Raw genomic sequence first — 21,500 nt, 5'->3', positions numbered from 1 at the left:
GTACAAATTTATACAAAGCCATTTCCTCACAACGTATGTTAGTCTCATTGATATATGTATTTCCATGGACATGCTACCCTAGTACTGTATATACATTTTTGTACATGTTATTTGTTTGGAGAACTGCATTGTAATATTTGGAAAATTATATATTTTGAAGCAAGGCTGTGTTTCGGTTTGCATGCCTTGGAAAATGAGAATTGGGTCGATTTGCCTTTAAAGGCGAATGAAACTGAATTCCACCACCTCTATTTGAAATCACTAATAATTCAGCGATGGTTGGACAGTGTTGTAGAAGCTACAAACATGAGTCTGACCAAACTGCGGGAGGCAGTGGAAGACAGAAGTGCCTGGCGTGCTCTGGTCCATGGGGTCACAAAGAGCCGGACACGACTAAATGACTAAACAACAACAACAACAATAATTCAGCTGGGATGAATATCAGGACCAACCCTAATCTATTGCTGCCTGTGTGTCCAAGTGCAGAATTATTGTGTATACTGCAGACAGAATCAACAGCTAACCCGGGTCAGTAAGGTTTCCCTTAATCTAATTGCCCTGGGGCAGATTTGATCAAATAATTCTGATTTGTTCTGAGATGTTTTTCCTTCTGCTTATGTGCTTGTAGTCAAAGAGACCCCTTGTCTGGAATTCTAAGCTGTGAACTAATAAAATGCAAATCCCCACCCCATTTTCAGAAGCACATATTGTTGACTCAAAGTCCGGTTCTCCGAAGAAATGAAACCTATAACACATGCATGTTTTTTAGGTTAGCTGTTAAGAATTGTGGTTTGAAACTGCAGAGTAATGGGTCTTTGGGATTCCTCTTACAATAGCTCAACATCTGGCTCACCCATTTTATATACTTCAGTGGTTAGCCATTTTTAAGGGCTGTTAAAATGGCAAAAGATTCGTAAGGAAGGTTACAGCTGAGGAAAAGCATAGCTAAGTTGAATTCCAGAGGTGAAATACAAAGCAATAATGGGAAGATAGTCATAGCTTTGACTTGGTTTTTGTTTAATCTGAGCCAGGTTCTTGATGAAAGAGGTTATTTCTGGGAAGTTATTTTTTTATGTGGAGTAGATGCTGGTCAGAAAGTGCATTCGGACTGCTTGATTCATAGAGTGAATTGCAAGGAAAACCAGAGCAGGGTTTTATATTTTATTTTTAAGTGAAGTGGTTATTCTCTATTAAATAAGCAATATTGCCTTAAACATGTGCCTCCATGCTGTGTATGAAACTGAAACAAACATGAAGAGTGCTTAAAATTTTGTGTTTTTTTTTCTGGGCAAAGGATTTAGGACATAATATACAAATAGCAGATTGGGAGAGGCTATGGAGAACGGATTTGAAATTCACAGCATGTTGTACGCTGAAAGAAAATTACATGAAAATGATGTATTGGTGGTATCTCACTCCTACTAAGTTATCTAAAATGTATAGAACAAGCTCAAATATTTGCTGGAAGTGTGAAGAAAAAGAGGGTACCTTTCATCATATGTGCTGGTCATGTAAGGTAACAAAGTCATTTTGGGAGTTGATATATAATGAACTGAAAAAAATGTTTAAAATAACATTTGTCAAAAAAACCAGAAGCTTTTCTATTAGGAATTAAAGGTACCAACATTCCAAAAGACCAGAAAAGACTGTTTATGTACGCGACAACAGCTGCAAGGATGCTACTAGCCCAAAGATGGAAGGAAGCAACAGTCCTGACTAGGGAAGAATGGCAAGCCAAACTGCTGGACTATGCTGAAATGGCAAAACTGACTGGGAGACTCAGGAATCAAGAAGATAAAGACTTGAAAAAAGAATGGGGAAAATTCATAACTTACTTGGGAGACCACTGCAAACAAATAAAAAGGTTAGCTGGACTTTAAAAATAACTTGTAAATAAACGAAAGACATGGACAATTTAGAGAAATGAAAACTGTGGAGAATGTAATGATACGTAGTTTTAGAAAAAATATTTAAGGACCCATGTAGGGGACGCGGGGAAGTCACAAGATTCAGAGAATCTCATGTATGGATATGTTAAAAGTTTTTCTCTTTTTCACTATTTTAAATTTGTTTTTGTCAACCCCCCCCCCCAAATGGGCTTGCAGTCATGCATACACACACACACACACACACACACACACACACACGTATATGTTGTTGTTTAGTCGTTTAGTCATGTCTGACTCTTCGTGACCCAATGGACCAGAGCACGCCAGGCACTCCTGTCTTCTACTGCCTCCCGCAGTTTGGTCAAACTTCGAGCTTCGAGAACACTGTCCAACCATCTCGTCCTCTGTCGTCCCCTTCTCCTTGTGCCCTCAATCTTTCCCAACATCAGGGTCTTTTCCAGGGAGTCTTCTCTTCTCATGAGGTGGCCAAAGTACAGTATTGGAGCCTCAGCTTCAGGATCTGTCCTTCCAGTGAGCACTCAGGGCTGATTTCCTTCAGAATGGATAGGTTTGATCTTCTTGCAGTCCATGGGACTCTCAAGAGTCTCCTCCAGCACCAGAATTCAAAAGCATCAATTCTTCGGTGATCAGCCTTCTTTATGGTCCAGCTCTCACTTCCATACATCACTACTGGGGAAACCATAGCTTTAACTATACAGACCTTTGTCGGCAAGGTGATGTCTCTGCTTTTTAAGATGCTGTCTAGGTTTGTCATCGCTTTTCTCCCAAGAAGCAGGTGTCTTTTAATTTTGTGACTGCTGGTGTGTGTGTGTGTTTTTTCAAGGTTTTTCGTAATTCTTATGTCAGTTTGCCTCCCCACTTTTCCCGGGAAAATGTTAGGACTGAATCGGAGCAAACTTAAATTGGTGGAAAACCCGATTGATGTTTGCTGTGATCAGGTGGTAAGGACTGGGCTTTCTGGGGGTGAAGTGGCAGGACAAACAGAAGTCTCAAGGAACCCCAAGTTATGACCTGATCATTTGTCCAGGGAAGGCCCAATGGAGTAAGTTTACATTGGAATTTGCAAAGATCAAATTCTTCAAACATCCCTGAAACACAGAGATACGATTATATCTCTGGGAATAGTCAACATCCAATACAAAAGAGGAAATATGTGTGTGTTTTAGAGGATGACCCCCACCCCCTCTGCTGGTTTTCGGTGAATTCCTTCACAAGCTGTTCAGTTTTTATTAGGAGTGCAGTGATTTTAAAAATAATTTCTGGTGGCATTGCCAGTGGCAGAGACGTGGTGGAAAAAACATCTAATGCGTGAAAAATGATCAGGTTATAAATGTGCTGAACTTACAAAAGTTAACTGGAAAAGGACAGTCCTCCAGCTCTTTTGTTTATGGAATCTTGGGGCCCTTTTTTTGGTATATAAAATAGTAGCATAAGCTTAAAGGAAACACCAGTTACATTTTAGGGGAAAGTTTTGAATGCCTGTTTTCTTTCTAAATACAAGGGATTAGCGTGTTGAAGAGTCAACGTTACTCAATGCCCTCTAAGTGAAAAAGTAAGTTGCTTATTGAATAATTGTCTCCGTTAGCGAAAATTAAAAGATCCCTGTAAAAATGATTTTGTAAGGTGAGGGTAGCAACTGGTAGCACCTAGGCTGAGGAGAAATGGCCGGGCACCTAGTTGCTAAATCTCCAGTTTTTCCCTTCCAATATCCTTTGTACTTATTTTAGCGTCAAGGAATGAAACTCCCCAGACCTTTTGTTTAGGAGCTCCTAATACTTCATTCAGTACTTCCTTCAGTCTTGGAGAACAAGCCTGCCTTCAACTTCTCCCTTCCTTCATTTTGCCTCTTTAGAGAAGGAGGGAGGAAGAGAGCAGTGGATGGACCTTATGTTAACACCATTGGTTTTTGTTTTTGTTTTAAATCTATATTATCTTTCAGCAGAGTTTATATATGAATATAGTGTTTAATTATATTTTAATGAATGATTTTTCTATGTTTTTGGTGGTGGTTCTTTTTTCTTGTAAGCCACCTTGAGTCGAATCTGGGGGGAAAGTGGGGTATAAATATATAATGATGATGATGATAATTCTGAGCATTTATATCTTTCTCCAATTCACATTCACGTTTGTGTGTTGTGAGACTTTGCCTACTAGATTGCATAGTACACAGGGCCGTCTTACCAATAGGTGCTAGGGGTGCAGGGCACCCGGGCGCCCAGCTCTGAGGGGCACCAGGCCAAGAGTCTGGGGACTGAGAGTTGAGTCCGGGGAAGAGCCTGCCTGTCAGTCAGAGCGCCACGATGGGCTCTTCTGCCACGGGCGGCTCTGCGCCACGAGTTCAGGGGCGACCGAGCCAGCGAGATGCTGAGGCGGCTGGTTGGCCCCACCCTCCTAAGTGCCTGGGACTGGGCAACTGGGGGGGGTGGCGCCAGGTGGATCTTTGCACCCCGGCGCCACGTATGCTTAAGACAGCCCTGATAGTACAGCTTGAATGAGAAATGCTATACAGTGGTACCTCAGGTTAAGTACTTAATTCGTTCCAGAGGTCTGTTCTTAACCTGAAACTGTTCTTAACCTGAAGCACCACTTTAGCTAATGGGGCCTCCCACTGCTGCCGCACCGCCGGAGCACAATTTTTGTTCTCATCCTGAAGCAAAGTTCTTAACCCGAGGTACTATTTCTGGGTTAGCGGAGTCTGTAACCTGAAGCGTCTGTAACGTGAAGCGTATGTAACCTGAGGTACCACTGTAAATGTAAAATGTACTGAATTTGGTAATGGTGGTGTTAAATCATATAAAATTGCTTGAAGGCATCTTTTCCTGCTTGTCTGACTCATAAGTGCTGGATATAAAGACTAGTCATAGAAATGGAAGGAAGGTGAGCCCTTTGATATTAGTGTAAAAGGAAACAAATCCCCAGCATTCTTTCAGCCTACATGACTTAAGTAAGGTAAAGGTAAAGGACCCTTGGATAGTTAAGTCCAGTCAAAGGCAATTATGGGGTTATGGTGCTCATCTCGCTTTCGGGCCAAGGGAGCCGGCATTTGTCCACAGACAGCTTTTCAAGTCAAGTGGCCAGCAGGACCAAACTTCTTCTGGCACAACGAGACACCATGATGGAAGCCAGAGAGCACAGAAATGTAGTTTACCTTCCTGCTGCAGTGGTACCTATTTATCTACTTGCACTGGCATGTTTTTGAACTGATAGGTTGGCAGGAGCTGGGACAGAACAACAGGAGCTCACCCTGTTGTGCGGATTTGAACTGACGACCTTCTGACTGGCAAGCCCAAGAGGCTCAGTGGCTTAGACCCCAGCACCACTCACATCCCAATGACTTAAGTAAGCACCAGTGGTTTGCTTGCTCACGTTTATTTCCTTTGACATCTGTGACCAAAAGGCCACCAAAATCAATTTTAGTGGCACAGAGAATACAAAAGACGTTGAAGGAAGTGGCATCTTCCAAGTTCCAAAGTGGGAAAACTCAGCTGTTTTTGAAGGTTCTATTGGAGGGTCTGAAATAATAGTCTTGTTTCCCAGCAATGGAAAAACGCTGTAAATTTCAAGGTCCCAGTTTTGTGGTTCATGCAAATTTTATGTGAGTGTTTAGCACTGCATTATCCTCTCCCACAACATGTCTGATCCTGTCCACCCTTTCCCCCTTATAAATCTGTTAGGAGAATGAGAGAACTGGAACTTGAGCATGCCATAGAGAAATATATTATTTTCTTTCCATATGTTGATGGAGGGCAAGGGAAAAACCAACTTCAAGTGGTCTTCTGGATAAAGCGAAATATTTTCTTTTGGAAAGAAATCTATCAAAAGGAAGGAAATATATGAGTTGGACCCCTGTAGCCATATAATGGAACCATAAAAGCGTGGAAAATGTGTAAGGAATCACTTGTCTACTACTTCCTTTTAACAGCCAATGTCTCACTCTCTGCAGGCATTCAATATATTCCACATTTTGGTAAGTGGAGCGATTGCAGAACCACCAGGAGGCACTGGAATATCATTTGCTTTAGCTGCCAAAGTAGCATTTTTATTTCTGTTTTCAGGGAAAGCCTGAACATATTTATCCGAGATTTTGCCAAAGTTCTATAGAGTGGATAGACTAGGTTGTCTAGTTCTCTCTACTGCTTGTCCCTCACGTCTGGCAGTTGTGTCATACTAATAGAGTGCTAGCTGTCGACCATGCAGTATTCTCCATAAAGATTCCTGCCAAACTGCATGGCCAAAGTGCAGCAACCCATCCATTTTATTCCTTGGCTGAGGATTACGTTTGAACAAGGGAAGGTCACAGTTCAGATTCAAGGCCCTCCAAGTGTCCCGATTTTCCAGGAACAGCCCCAGATTTACGGAAGCCGTCCTGGTTTCTGATTTGATCCCAGAATGTCCTGCTTTTCCTTAAGGAGCCAGGGTGGTAAAGTGGTTAAGAGCGGTAGTCTCGTAATCTGGTGAACTGGGTTCGCATCTCCGCTCCTCCACATGCAGCTGCTGGGTGACCTTGGGCTAAGTCACATTTCTCTGAAGTCTCTCAGCCTCACTCGCCTCACAGAGTGTTTGTTGTGGGGGAGGAAGGGAAAGGAGATTGTTAGCTGCTTTGAGATTCCTTAGGGTAGTGATAGAGCGGGATATCAAATCCAAACTCCTCCTCCTCCTCCTCCTCCTCCTCCTCCTCTTCTTCTTCTTCTTCTTCTTCTTCTTCTTCTTCTTCTTCTTCTTCTTCCGACATCCCTATTTTCATCGGAGATATGTTGGAGAGTATGGATTTATGTGCCCCCTGAACCAAGGAGATAAGTATCTATACAACCTTTAGAAGACATTTGAAGGCAGCCCTGTATAGTTTTATTATGTTTTTATGTATGTTGGAAGCCACCCAGAGTGGCAACCCAGTCAGATGGGTGGGGTATAAATAAAAAAAATATTATGAGTGTTATTATGGAATAGGGGCGGGATGCAGGTGGCACTGTGGTCTAAACCACTGAGCCTCTTGGTCTTGCCAATCGGAAGGTCGGTGGTTCAAATCTCCCATTGCTCTGTGCCAGCTCCTGCCAACCTAGCAGTTCAAAAGCATGCCAGTGCAAGTAGATAAATAGGTACTGCTGCAGCGGGAAGATAAACAGCATTTCCCTGTGCTCTGGCTTCCATCACAGTGTCCCGTTGCTCCAGAAGCGGTTTAGTCCTGCTGGCCACATGACCCGGAAAGCTGTCTGTGGACAAACGCTGTCTCTCTGGGCCTGAAAGCGAGATGAGTGCTGCAACCCCATAGTTGCCTTGGACTGGACTTAACCGTCCAGCGGTCCTTTACACTTTTGACCTTTATGGAATAGGATGTCCTATTTTCATCAGAGAAATGTTGGAGGGTATGAGATTATTATTTATTGAATTTCTACCTTGCTTCTTTGCATAGAAGAAGAAGAAGAGGAGGAGGAGTTTGGATTTGATATCCCGCTTTATCACTACCCTAAGGAGTCTCAAAGCGGCTAACATTCTCCTTTCCCTTCCTCCCCCACAACAAACACTCTGTGAGGTGAGTGGGGCTGAGAGACTTCAAGAAGTGCGACTAACCCAAGGTCATCCAGCAGCTGCATGTGGAGGAGCAGAGACACGAACCCGGTTCACCAGATTACGAGTCTACAGTTCTTGACCACTAAACCACACTGGCTCAATGCAGTTCCAAGCACATTTAGAGAATAAGAATGAAAACACAAGAATGCATAGTGCGAAACAATATCATACATATACATAGCTGCCAATTAGAAACAATATATTGGATTTTATTTTACTTATTTATTCATTGCATTTGGATACCACCTTTCAGCCAAGGCACCCAAGGTGGTTTACAATTTTAAAGTATGAAGAAAAATGATACAACATGTAAGATGATAGTGTTGAAGGGGGGAAACAGCCTGACTGGAGCAGGCCTTGTTGTCTGTTCCTCCGTACCTCTTGCTCATCTTCCTCCTCACAGGGCAGACGGTGTTCATTAATTACTCTTTGAATGTTTTTCTAGAGAAAGAGATGCTGGAACTCACCATGAACATCTCCCTTGTTCTCTTACAATGGCAATGGTGCCTACCTGAGAGGTGCCTGAACTGAGTTCCGGCTGGAAAAACAAGCCCTGGCTGTTTGTATTGATAATTTTATTGTTTTATTCTTTTTGTAAACCACCTTGATGTTTTTGCCCCTCAATATTAGTCTATAATGTATATGAAATTAAAAAATGAAATAAGTATCCAAAGAGGGTGACATAGTCTTAACAGTTTGCTGGAGCATCACTCCTTGCTGCCAAGCCGTTATGATTTGCCCGATGGCTTTTCTCTCACCCTATAGATTATCGGGTTGTTAGGACAGCAACCCACAGGGTGGTTAGCATACAGTAAGTGAAACAAGAATGACAGTCAATTTTACATCCTGGAAAAGTACAATAGAAAATGTGAACTGGGATAACGTCTGGGAGTGTAGCTGCCACAAAATTAGAGCAAAGAGCAAGGTGTGATTTTCCTGTAAACGCTCTATTTTGGATTAGACTGTTGCAGGAATCAGCGGTATGGGAGGAGATAGGTGTTCTGTGAATGCTAATAGCAGCATAATAGTAAATGCAGCATTTGGTTTACGCAACAGCAGAATGTGGGACTCAGCTACACAGCTGCAAATGAAACATTTTAAATGTGTTGTAAAGTGCAATACACAAATGTGACACTAGATGATGACGGTGAGCTATGCAAACTTCAATGTATTTTTCAAAACTTTTTTTTAAAAGCATTTTCACAGCGTTTTTTATATGTGTGTAGATTCCACCTTGGTCTCATTAATATTCGTAAACTGTAAACTAAACAAAGCACTGTAGAATTGCCTCCTTGCGCAATTAAGTGAGCTCCTGTCCCTTTAAAGAGAGAGCAAGAGAGAAGATCTGGGGTCTGGAACCATTACAAGAATCCTTGCTTACGCCCACACTACAGAAATAATTTATAATGGAAAAATGGCTTCTTAGACCAGTCAGAAAAATATGGCTTCGTTGTCTGGAAATATTTCTCTGTGTGTGGGGAGGGGAGGGGGGGTTCCAAACACTTAATTAAGTTTTGGTTGGGGGAATTCTTGTCAATTCCATTGGCTGGAAATAGCTTCTGACTCGTGTCCTTCATGTTGTCTCCAACTCCGAATGTGAACAATTTAATATTTGACATGCTCATGATTTATCTAGGACAGGGATGTCCAACTCCCAAGAGACTGCGATCTACTCACAGAAATTTTTTTGGGCAGTGATCTACCCCCTTTTTTCCAGGCTCAGGTCAAGCTTGTTGAGCTTTTTTGGGGGAGGATAGTCAAAGCAGTTAACTTGAAGCAGATCTAAAATGCTGAGCTTTCTGTAGGGGAAAAAAGGAAAAGTTGCTCATCAATCAGGAAACAAACAGCCTCACAGCGAACACTCCGTCTTCTGTTCTAGCAATCATGTGCAAATGGAGGAAGGTGGAAGAGGCAAGGGGGCAGGGCCGGATACTATTTTTCCACCGCAAAGGAAAAAGAGCCTGCGATCGACTCAAACCTCCCAGGTATTGAACAGTCAATCGCTGTCAACTGCTTGGACATCCCTGCTCTAGGGTGTCTATGAACTACCGTATTTTTCGCTCTATAAGACGCACCAGACCACAAGACGCACCTAGTTTTTGGAGGAGGAAAACAAGAAAAAAGGTATTCTGAATCTCAGAAGCCAGAACAGCAAGAGGGATCGCTACGCAGTGAAAGCAGCAATCCCTCTTGCTGTTCTGGCTTCTGGGATAGCTGCGCAGCCTGCATTCGCTCCATAAGACGCACACACATTTCCCCTTACTTTTTAGGAGGGAAAAAGTGAGTCTTATAGAGCAAAAAACACGGTAAATGAAAATCGTTGCTGAATATGTGGTTCTCTGTTAAAGACACAGAGACAATAGCTACAGCAGCAAATTTTTTTTGAAGGTTCCTCAGGATGGAGGTGGGGTAGCCCAGGTAAATCGACAACTGCCTCATGGCAAACACAGTCTCTCTCCTCTCACAGTTCTTCCTCTGCAAACAGCTCCTTTACGAAGGCTCCTAGGGCTGGAGGGATAAGGCAAGGCAGGTGGGAAAAGCCATTACTTCCTGGACAACAGTCTTCCTCCTCTCACAGTTCTCCCTGTGAAAACATTTAAAGAAGGTGTGTGTATGTGGTGAAACTAGCCCACTTCTGCTTCAGGTCCTGCCTATCCCTGGTTGCCCAAAAAGGAATGATGCCCTGAGGCTGAAACATGTTCTTTGGTGATCACTTGAAGCCGAGTAAGATTGTCTTCCATAAACACGGTTTTAGCAATGGGTCTGTAAGTGGCCGTGGAGGCCAATTCTGGATCCACACATCCTTCCACAGTGGGGACATTGGTTTCTGGGCAGGAGTTGATCATGGTGTGGATTTGCCAAGCGTGCCTTCCTCTTAGCACATTTCTCCCTTGCATCCTGAGTTTGAGTGTCTTCAAAGCCCATGACACCTTTGGTAAAGGCTGTTCTCCAATTGGAGTGCTCGCAGGCAAGTGTTTCCCAATTGCAGGTGGCGCTGTGGGTTAAACCACAGAGCCTAGGACTTGCTGATCAGAACGTCGGCGGTTTGAATCCCTGCGATGGGGTAAGCTCCTGTTGCTCGGTCCCTGCTCCTGCCAACCTAGCAGTTCGAAAGCACGTTAAAGTGCAAGTAGATAAATAGGTACCGCTCCGGCGGGAAGGTAAACGGCGTTTCTGTGCGCTGCTCTGGTTCGCCAGAAGCGGCTTAGTCATGCTGGCCACATGACCTGGAAGCTGTACACCGGCTCCCTTGGCCAATAAAGCGAGATGAGTGCCGCAACCCCAGAGTCGGTCACGACTGGACCTAATGGTCAGGGGTCCCTTTACCTTTTTATACTACATTTTTAAAGATTTGCCTTAAGACAGTCTTTAAACCTCTTTTGTTGACCACCAGCATTACGCTTTCCATTTTAAAGTTCGGAATAGAGTTGTTGCTTTGGAAGAAGATAACCAGGCATCCGCACAACATGACCAGTCCAACGAAGCTGATGTTGAAGAATCATTGCTTTGGCACTGGTGATCTTTGCTTCTTCTAGTACACTGGTATTAGTTTGCATGTTACACTCCCCTCAACTACACTGAGGCCACTAGTTGCATGCTTTTCTGGAGGTTAAGGATTTAACCATGGTCTTCCATGTTCCAATAAATGCACTGTAATTCAAATTATGGGAGATACTTGGTGGAAGTGTGTTGGGCTTGATGGGTTTAGATTCCTCAGAACTCCCCCATTTCTGTAAAGATTGACACTTTATCACATTATTTTAGACAGATCATAGTTATGAAACTTTGAAGGTGTCTCACAGTGATCATTATGGTGTGTGTGTGTGTGTGTGTGTGTACGCGCAATGTGCTCTATATAACAGATGCTTGAAACCCTTGTTGACCCCTTCTCCTCCCTAGGGAAATGAGAAGCAATTTCATATTTATGTCAGGACCTATCAGTTTGCACAGACCGTTGGTGATTCCCAACATCACATCTTATTAAGAATTAAACTGATGATTATTTACCTTCCCTAGGAACTGCCTGCATTGTTGAGTATGAAAAAAACCCCAAACTTTAAAGTATGTTGCCCTCAGGGAAGGATTAATACGTTAATATGTGATTAAACTTTGAAGTTCTCCTGAAATCTACCACGCCTATTTTTATATGCCCCCAAACTTGCATTTAAAAGCAAAGCTGATTTTTTCCCTAAATACCAAACATATACAGGCTTTCGATAGCATCATATCAGTAATAGTTGGGATGGAGAAGAATTTTATTTGATCCACATTTTTCACAGAACTGGCCTAATTTGTTCCCCTGGGACTACTACAAAGAACAGAATGTTCATATCCCTTGGATTTCATACATCTCCAAATTTTGCGATAGTTTTCAGCTCAAAAATAAATAAATGAAATATGTATTTAAAAGTACCGGTATATATTTTAGGATAAAATACATAATTATATACCTATTTGGTGATAATTAATTTTGAGTTTAATTTTTTTTTAAGAATTGACATATTAATACAGGAATGGAGTAGAATAGATTTATGAATTAAAGTCTGGGTTACTGCTTACATGGCAAAGAAGATGGACAGAAATAACTAGTAATATGCATAAAAGTAAATAAAACTTGATTCGTGTACTATTTCACAATCGAAACAAAATTCAAAGATAAGCATACCAAACACGGTTCAACATGAGTTTGTTAGAATTATGTCTCAACTATTTATCGGTATCTGTTATGTAAAATAGTAAAAGAAAAGAAAAATGTATGTAAAATGTCAGTTACTAAGATGTGGTATTGTGGTAGGTGAATTATATTTTGGGAATTGCAGTTAAAGACATAAAAAGGATCGGGAGGGGGGCGAGACGAAAGAAAGGGTGTGGTTGGAGTGTTTGGAAGAGGACAGAGTTTAGTTTAATTTCAATTCTGGGTTGAGTTCAACGAAACAAATTTAGCTGCTATTCCCAATTAGGTCCCGTGCTGTTTCCTTTCACAGAAGCCACTGATACCCACCAGACCTAGCCGAGAAACACTGAATGAAATGGCTAAACTAAAATTGTCCTGGCAAGTGTAACAGTATTTAAATAACAGGAGCAAGCAGTGACTTTGGGAATTTCAGTTCTTATCTCGTTCCTGTGCTTGCACACTATCTCCCAAATAATTTGGAAAACTTCCTCCAAAGTGAAGAAATTATGCCACCTTCCTAATGAAAGTACTCACACCTGAAGGTTGAATTACCTTTATCAGTAGGCTGGGAGAATCTTTGATAAAGTCATACGTCGCCTCCTTGCCTCTCCTCCAAAATGGGATAGTTTTGTCCTTTTATCATGTTTTGCAGTTCTGCCAAGGATTCCTTTATGTTTTGCGGCTGTAATTATAAAGTTGGTAAGTTCTATCATCGACAGAAGGGGAGCTCTCCTCTCATGTGTCTACTCTGGTGGAATGAAGGAGCTTTAAGCATTTGTCTCTGGAATTTTGGGTGTGTTGCCATAGACCAGTGTGTTAGAGTGGCTGGAGTATAGGACTAGGACCTCATACCCTCCAACATTCCTCAGATGGAAATAGGGACATTTCTCACTCCCCCCGCCAAATGACCATCCTTGACCAGTCATTTTTGTCCCCCTCAGATTATTTCCTGTCAGAAAAATGGTGAGTGCCAGCACCACAACACCAACGAGACAAAACACACACACACACACACACACACACACACACACACACACATACTCTTCACCACCCTGAGAAAGCCCCTTAATCCCGATTTTATTTTGTTCTTTGGTAGATTTACAAAAAGAAAAGCATAATAATAATAATAATAATAATAATAATAATAATGTATTATTTCTACTCCGCCCATATGGCTAGGTTTCCCCAGCCACTCTGGGCGACTTCCACAAAAGATTAAAAATACATTAAAACATCAGTCATTCAAAACTTCCCTAAACAGGGCTGCCTTCAGATGTCACAAAACAATAAATAAAGTTTACAAAGGGCCAAGATTAGACGTGAATGCACAAATCATTTCCCCCCTTCAAATCAAGACTCCTTGTGCTCTTCTCCCCTGCCTGCCCAGGGCAGCCCTGGCCCTCTGCTTGCCCCTCAGAGCCAGTGCATCTTGTCGGGCTGGGCCTCGATGGTGGTGGCTCCTCCTCACCTGCTGTCCAGCAGCTACTACAAGCTGCCTAAGGGAGGAAGCTGGCAACAGCGGTCTTGGAGAGGCAATGGGATGCTCTCTCACCACCGCTGCTTGGGACAAGCGCCGGCTCATCCTCCTCCCCGAGCTTAGCAGTGGCAGGAGAAATAGGGACTGTCGGAACTCCGTTTGACCGAGCTGATAAAGCTTTTCTTTGGAATTGCCTCCTGACTTGTTTAACGACCTTGAGCCTTTGATGAGGCTCCAAGGCACGTCCTCCCAGCAGAGTTCCCAGCACAAGGAAGGATGAGACAGTATGAGCTACACTGTAAAGAGTTTTATTTCTAAACTACGCAGAACAGAAAAGACATCCTCTCTCTATGAAAGCAGAGAGCAACGGAACAAATGAACAAAGGAAACAGGAAACTACTAACGTCACATCCCGTCTTCTTTCCCGTGAGACTCCAATAGTATGGAATCCCAGGAATGTAAACAGAGTCCTGTGACTCCACGCAGCTGCACAGTGATAAGAACAGAAACTAACAGGGACATACCAGGATCAAATCAGAAGCTGGGACAGTTTTTGTAATTCTGGGACTGTCTCTGGAAAATCGGGACACTTGGAAGGTATGGGACCTGGGAGATCAGGGTTCACATCTCTGCTCAGCCATCACATGCACTTGACGTCCTTGGACCAGTCACTCACTCGCAGCCTAACTTACCTCACAAAGTTGTGTGGATAAAATGAGGATAGGGGGAAATCATGTACTCCACCTTGAGCTCCTTGAAGGAAGGGTGGGATATAATTGCAATAAATGAAAATGAACATTCATAACTTTCTGTATATTCGGCTCATTTGAAAGATCCTCTGAGTAGCTAAATATGTCCAGCTCTGGCTGGGTAATACCACCATTTTTAAGACTTACACCATGTTTTTGGCATGGATTAGTAGCTTTCAATCCCACAACTGCCTGTAATTTGAAATCCTACCAAGGAAATCTGGTATTTTGTAGTGGCTGTTTCTCCCCCCACAGCTATTTACATGCGATGGAGGATGAAAAAGAAACAGATGTTAGACGAAAAATATGTATTTTGAGGTGCTGAAAAAGGGGAAGAAGCATCGGGAAGGAAGGCCTTTCTAAAAAAAGAAAGAAAAGAAACTTTTAAAAACCCTAAACATTGCTATCAACTCATTTTTCTTAATGGATAATGACAGGAGTGAACAGCAATAAATCACACTGAGATGGAGTTAACTCTTTATTAGCCAAAGAGGATCTACACAGGCAGTGCTTTTTTTCCCCTCCTAAAAAAAGGTTTAGGGGTACTCTCATTTTCCTACTCATATTGAAATACTGTCCCTCAATGAGGCCAAACTTAGATTCACAAAATGTTTAGGGGTATGCGTCCCCCTGCATCCGCCCAGAAAAAAAGCACACTACACAGGACTGTCAGGCCTAAATAACATAGTAATTCATCTCTGTCAGGTCTTGCCCCCATTAAGCAGTTGCTAAGACTAAAGGTCCCTGCCTCCCAATAGCCACCTATGTATCTTCTCAAGGGTTTTTTCCCCCAAGCAAGCAGAGATTGCACCTGCATGCCTGCTCATCCCCCTTCATGCCTCTTCTGGTTCTGGGAGACCAGGGGGAAGGGAATCTTGTCACAACAGAAGGGGGAGACACCTGTGCCTCTTCACAAGCCTGATCTTTCCCTGCCTCTTGGCCTCCCTCCTCTTCTGCTTCAGCTTCCCAATCCGATTCTGGACTTCTCTCTGTCACAGACTCTCCCTGCTCACAAAGCCCTGTTACCCTTTCACTGCATTTATGTGGGAGAGGGTTAATAAAAGCCTATGAAACTCAACACTGGACACACACAACCCCTTTGGCATACCTGAATGATGGACTGTGTTGCAGCTGTTTGTTTTCTGTACTGTACAGCTTTGACTGTAATCATAACATTCAAGTTAAAATCTGGGGCAAAAGGCATTTACTGGCCCATCATAGCTATAATTACTGACCTGCTATTTACTGTGTGTATGTCCATGTCCAACTGTTACTGTATAATTGTGAGAATTGAGAATGGTTATTAGCAGCAGCTAAACTGAAGCACAGCTGGGGGGCAGGGAGGAGACTGACTCATTCGCCCCATCTCTGGAGTTAGAAGATTGTCCAGAAAGAAGACTCAAGTGGTGTGATAGTTTAGTCCCAAGTAAATACAGTGGTACCTCGGGTTAAGAACTTAATTCGTTCTGGAGGTCTGTTCTTAACCTGAAACTGTTCTTAACCTGAGGTACCACTTTAGCTAATGGGGACTCCTGCTGCCGCCGCTGCACAATTTCTGTTCTCATTCTGAAGCAAAGTTCTTAACTCGAGGTACTATTTCTGGGTTAGCGGAGTCTGTAACCTGAAGCGTCTGTAACCTGAGGTACCACTGTAATGGGATTGGGGAGTTTCAGCTTTAAAGTTACAAAGTGCCCTGCACACACCCAGCCAAGGAGGACCAACACTTGCCACACTCCTAAGAGGCACAGACACACACACACACACACACACACACACACACAGGCTTCTAGCAGCTACAATAGCATATTTATTTTATTTTATTAAAAAACACACATTTCATTGAAATTTTTCAGTACAGAGAAGCAAGACATACCCATTACAGTTGTACCTCGGGTTAAGAACTTAATTCGTTCCGGAGGTCTGTTCTTAACCTGAAACTGTTCTTAACCTGAGGTACCACTTTAGCTAATGGGGCCTCCCGCTGCCACTGCGCTGCCGCCGCACGATTTCTGTTCTCATCCTGAAGCAAACTTCTTAACCCGAGGTACTATTTCTGGGTTAGCGGAGTCTGTAACCTGAAGCTTCTGTAACCCTAGGTCCCACTGTATTATTTATTTATTGAATTTATATACTGGAGGTCTCAGGGCGGTTCACAGAACAAAATCAAAATATAAAACCACAAAATATATAGTCAAAATAAAAACAACAACCCTATAAATCCCCCTCCCCCGCCCCAAGAAAAAATCCCACATTTTAAAAGAACATAGGATGTCGATCAAATCACCTAAAATTCTGGTTAAAAAGGAATGTTTTTGCCTGCTGCCTAAAGGTGTATAATGAAGGTGCCAGGCGAACTTCCCTAGGGAGAGCATTCCACAGATGGGGAGCCACTGTAGAGAAGGCCCCGTTCTCTTGTTGTCACCCTCTGGACCTCTCAAGGAGGAGGCGGCACACAAAGAAGGGCCTCAGAAGATGATCTCAGGGTCCACGTAGGTTAACATGGAAAGAGGCGGTCCTTGAAGTATTGTGCTCCTGAGCCGATTAAGGCTTTATAGCTCAAACCCAGCATACCAGGGGCCAGGCTTAAAACAGTTTTTCAAATTCCATCCCAAGTAATGTACTCCATCGTCTTGTTTGCTCTGTGGTCTGCTGCATCCCCACAGCTGCCTGCCTAAATGTTTGGCAAACTGTTCATCAGAAGGCCAAAGCAGTTGGTTATTTCCTTCTGTGCGCTGCGAACCACAAGTGCCCCACTAGAGCATGAAAGCGGACGAGTTTGCCTTGGGCCCCGGCCATGTCGTCTATGGCACGTGTTCAAGCCCACAAGTGCTTTTTCAGGTTCCCTGTCGCAGACTCCTGGAGGAACTCCCTTCAGTTTGGAATGGAGACAAAATCACCTGATCGTTTCCTCCGCTGTGATGCATGTCGCATAGCTGTTTCCTTTCATTAGGCATGGAAGCAACTCCTTGAGAGAGGCATCTCTGCTGAAAGATTAGGGGCAAGGGAAACAGATCCTTTAGGACAGACAAATTCCTCACTGCTACTATTTACCTCATGCCAGGGTTCTTCCTGGCAAAGAGGAGACGATGATGCTCGACAACCAGTACTTATGAGCTTTAGTCGCTGAGGTCAGTGCCACGTATATTATCAGATCTCAACCCGGCCAGAAAGGTTGCTATTTTAGAAGTCTGCCACAATTTTGTGGGAGGAATTCCAGCACATAGTGGAAACCGAGTGGCAATTGAAGTGGGCAAGAGCTCTCTGTTGCCCTAGTGCAGGGGTCAGCAAACTTTTTCAGCAGGGGGCCGGTCCATTGTCCCTCAGACCTTGTGGGGGGCCAGACTATATTTTGGAAAAAATAAATAAATGAATTCCTGTGCCCGACAAATAACCCAGAGATGCATTTTAAATAAAAGGACATATTCTACTCATGTGAAAACACGTTGATTCCTGGACCGTCTGTGGGCCAGATTTAAAAGGCGATTGGGCTGGATCCGGCCCCTGGGCCTTAGTTTGCCTACCCATGCCCTAGTGCAACAAATCCACTTTTAAAAAACAAAAACAAAACAACCAATGGATATTTTGTGGTTAGGAAAGCAACAAGGAAATGTACTGAGAAGTTTAGGGTGAATGAATGATTAACAGAAAGATGTACAAACACCCCACAAATCAGGATGAACGCTGCCCCCCAAACAAATTGGAACAAATGTTCAATAAAGGCCAGAGTTCCCCTGTGTACACATCATATATTTAAAGTGCATGACATTCCCCAAGGAATCCTGGGAGTCAGAAGCACCAGGTTACCCCAAGATTGAGGGGGGCTGGCATGATGTCACGTGTTGCACGCTGCGCCTATGTGATGTCACATGACGAGTGACGCATGCACGATGTTGTGTCAGCTGGAGGAGCCGGCCGATGAAACTGCAATGCGTGTGACACACTGTAACATTGTGCGACGTTGTGCACGCGCAATGCATGCTGGGGCCCCTCAACACTGAGGGTGGGCGATCCCTCTCCAACAATGATTGAGGGGCCCGAAGACACTTCACATGCAGAATTGTGATTTTATGTTGTGAACCCTGAGATCTGCAGGTACAGGGCGGCATACGAATTTAACAACAACAACAACAACAACAACAACAACAACAACAATAATAGAGTTGGTGCACCTGTGGTAATGTACGCCTCACAGACCTACAATTCCCAGCTTCCTTAACAAATTACAGTTCCCATGATTCATTTGTATGTGTGTACAGTGGTACCTCAGGTCCCATACGCTTCAGGTTATATACGCTTCTGGTTACAGATTCCGCTAACCCAGAAATAGTACCTTGGGTTAAGAACTTTGCTTCAGGATGAGAACAGAAATCATGGGGTGGTGGCACAGCGGCAGTGGGAGGCCCCATTAGCTAAAGTGGTGCTTCAGGTTAAGAACAGTTTCAGGTTAAGAATGGACCTCCGGAACGAATTAAGTACTTAACCCGAGGTACCACTGTATTTTAAATATCCGGTATGAATGCAGCCATAGTTGAACTTCCATGTAATCTTTGTGCAAGCAGATCAGGGGGAATGTTTGATAAACAATGTGTCTGGAGGACCTATGAATAGGCAAAAGATTCCAAGTCTTTTTGAAGCAGTCTCTGAAAAGGGGAGGGACCACTGGAAAAAGTTGTTCATAATATGTTTCCCCCCTTTCAGCTCATTTCTACCACACCATTGCATTTTCTTTGTGAAACCACCATAATGTTTAGGGAGCTTGTTGAGTTGTAGCTGGCCCTGTCTGCCATGCCCTAGGCTCTCACTTGCTGGCACAGCAAGTCTCAGGATTGGACGGCTGGTGGAAGAGGATTTTGTTTAAAATAAATTTGGTCCACGATGAATGAAAACAATGGCCCTGTCAGGAAGTAGAAAGCGAGAACCCATCTAAGCAGAGTGGAAACTGCCTGTTTTTTACTTTCTGCCCAATGAAAGACAGCTTTTCCCAGCTGCTCTGTGTTTTTGAACTTGCAGAGTACATCAACAGAAGCTTAGTAATGCAGGAAAGGATGAATATATCATTACGGTGGGGTCAGTAAATCCACCGCTGGAAGAAAAAGCAAATGGTGATCATACGAAAGCAGCATAAACTATCAAATGGCGGCTCTGGATTACATGGGAAGCCATAAAGTAGAGAGAGACACAGAGAGAGAGACAGCGCGTAAATGTTTTATAATGCAGCCTTTTGGGTGTGTTTTTTTTATAATAAAAAAACCTTTATTTTAAAAAGGCTATTCTTGGATTTTCATGTAGTAGGTTTTGGAATGCAATACAATCCCAACTGGAATGAAAATTATATTTCAGAGGCCAGATGCTAACATAAGTGGTACATTGTAGCTTTCCAGTCTGTCTTGACGCTAGGTTTAAACCAGTTTTTAGAACACAGTGATCATATGTGTTCTAACTGTACATATTAAGTAGATATAATCAGTATTTTAATGAAATGTCTCCTGGTCATTATATAAAAAAATAAAAAATGTATTTGAAAAGTGTGCATGCACACGGAAGCTTATACCAAGAACAAACGTAGTTGGTCTCTAAGGTGCTATTGGACATTTTTATTATTTTTTTATATATTTTGAATGCGTCAGACCAACATGGCTACCTACCTGAATCTGGTTATTGTAGTGCATCAAGTTGTACTTTGCTCCAGACTGACCAAAGGTATTCGGCCTCCTTTTCTATGAATTAAAGAAAAGGCATCTTGCAAATATACAAAATTATACCACATACATTACCCGTACATACAGGGCATTTTTTGTTTAAATTTATTTATCTAACTTCAAAAACTGCAATCGGATTAATGTATGGCATTTAACTACACTAATGTTCAGAGCGCAAGCAATAGGGCATATACACTTTTTGCTTCTTTAAAGCATTTTTCACACTGCCAAATGTAAAAAACCTATTAACATCAGCTGCATTCCCAAAGGGATTTACAAACTTGGAGTGTAGGTTTACAGGTGCTCTGAGATATTCTTCTGCCATCTGTCAAAATTGGCCACCTCCATTCATACTACTGCCAGATATATTCCCCTTGTGTTGTTCTGATTTGTAGAATGTGGATGAGCTCATAATACAAGCTTGGAACAACCTCTTTCATAGGACTCTGGTTTCCACGCAGAAACCAGCCATCATCTGGGAATCAGAATTGAAAGACCTTCTTTTCTTGGCTCCTTTTGCCATCGTTTTGTGTACCAGAACTTCCGAAGCACTTGGGACACATAATTCTGTCTACTTGGTGTCTTTTATTTTGCTTCTTATGCAACAATCTTTTCTAAATCCAGTTCTATAGACTGATTCTCCCTTTCTTATGTGTCTATAGATGGGAGCATATTGCCCATTCTGCTAGAGGAGGGATGTCCAACAGGTCGATCACGATCTACTGGTAGATCCCCGGGAGGTTTTGGTTGATTGCAGTCAATCGCTGGCTCCCTTTCCTTAGCATTGGAGAAAGAGAATCTGGTCCCGCCCTCTGGCCCCGCCCTCCATTGTTGCATGATATGCAGAATGGAAGACTCAGTGAGGCTGTTTGTTTTACCCAGCGCAACAACCTGAAGTAGATTGTAGTCTCTTGGGAGTTGGCCACCCCTGTGCTAGAGCAAAGAGACCTTGGACCCAGCATCCAGCAGGAACCACTCATGTTAGCTGGCTGGTGGCAATTCATCATCTTCTGTATGTCATGTCATAGCTGCTGCTAGAGCCACGGTGGAGAGCTGGGCCCTCTCTCTATTGACACAGGCCTTTCATGAACACTGGACTGAGAGAAGCTAGCATGACCCTGGCCCATCCCGCTTGGACTATTGCAATGTGCTCTACATGGGGCTACCTTTGAAGGTGACCTGGAAACTACAACTAATCCAGAATGCAGCAGCTAGAATGGCGACGGGGAGTGGCCGCTGAGATCATATAACACCAGTCTTGAAAGACCTACATTGGCTCCCAGTACATTTTGAAGCACAATTCAAGGTGTTGGTGCTGACCTTTAAAGCCCTAAACGGCCTTGGCCCAGTATACCTGAAGGAGCGTCTCCACCCCCATCATTCTGCCCAGACACTGAGGTCCAGCGCTGAGGGCCTTCTGGC

The 21,500-nt window shown here is 43.2% G+C and overlaps 1 protein-coding gene across 2 annotated transcripts; it reads right to left on the bottom strand.

The window, feature by feature from the left end:
• Positions 1 to 11,721: 11,721 nt before the first annotated feature.
• Positions 11,722 to 20,875, bottom strand: LOC308458285 (uncharacterized protein). 2 transcript variants are annotated; one of them, XR_013977210.1, is made up of 5 exons: positions 20,360 to 20,875; positions 20,025 to 20,096; positions 15,488 to 15,540; positions 12,706 to 12,835; positions 11,722 to 11,854 (listed from the first exon to the last, which is right to left on the bottom strand). XR_013977210.1 is itself a non-coding variant. In XM_080973256.1 (5 exons), the coding sequence occupies exons 1-4, from the start codon at positions 20,401 to 20,403 to the stop codon at positions 12,740 to 12,742; spliced, it is 282 nt and encodes a 93-aa protein (XP_080829382.1). In that variant the 5' UTR covers positions 20,404 to 20,875; the 3' UTR covers positions 11,722 to 11,854; positions 12,706 to 12,739. The 2 variants fall into 2 exon arrangements, 1 of the variants encoding a protein (XP_080829382.1); XM_080973256.1 differs by lacking the exon at positions 15,488 to 15,540 and adding an exon at positions 17,277 to 17,363 and having other exon boundaries at positions 20,377 to 20,875.
• Between the last annotated feature and the right edge of the window lie 625 nt (positions 20,876 to 21,500).

The sequence above is a fragment of the Podarcis pityusensis genome, assembly GCF_964106645.2.
Source record: "Podarcis pityusensis genome assembly, chromosome: 1".
NCBI classification, from domain to species: Eukaryota; Metazoa; Chordata; class Lepidosauria; order Squamata; family Lacertidae; genus Podarcis; species Podarcis pityusensis.
Note: the sequence above shows the minus strand (reverse complement) of the source record. Positions and strands in the feature narration are given on the sequence as shown.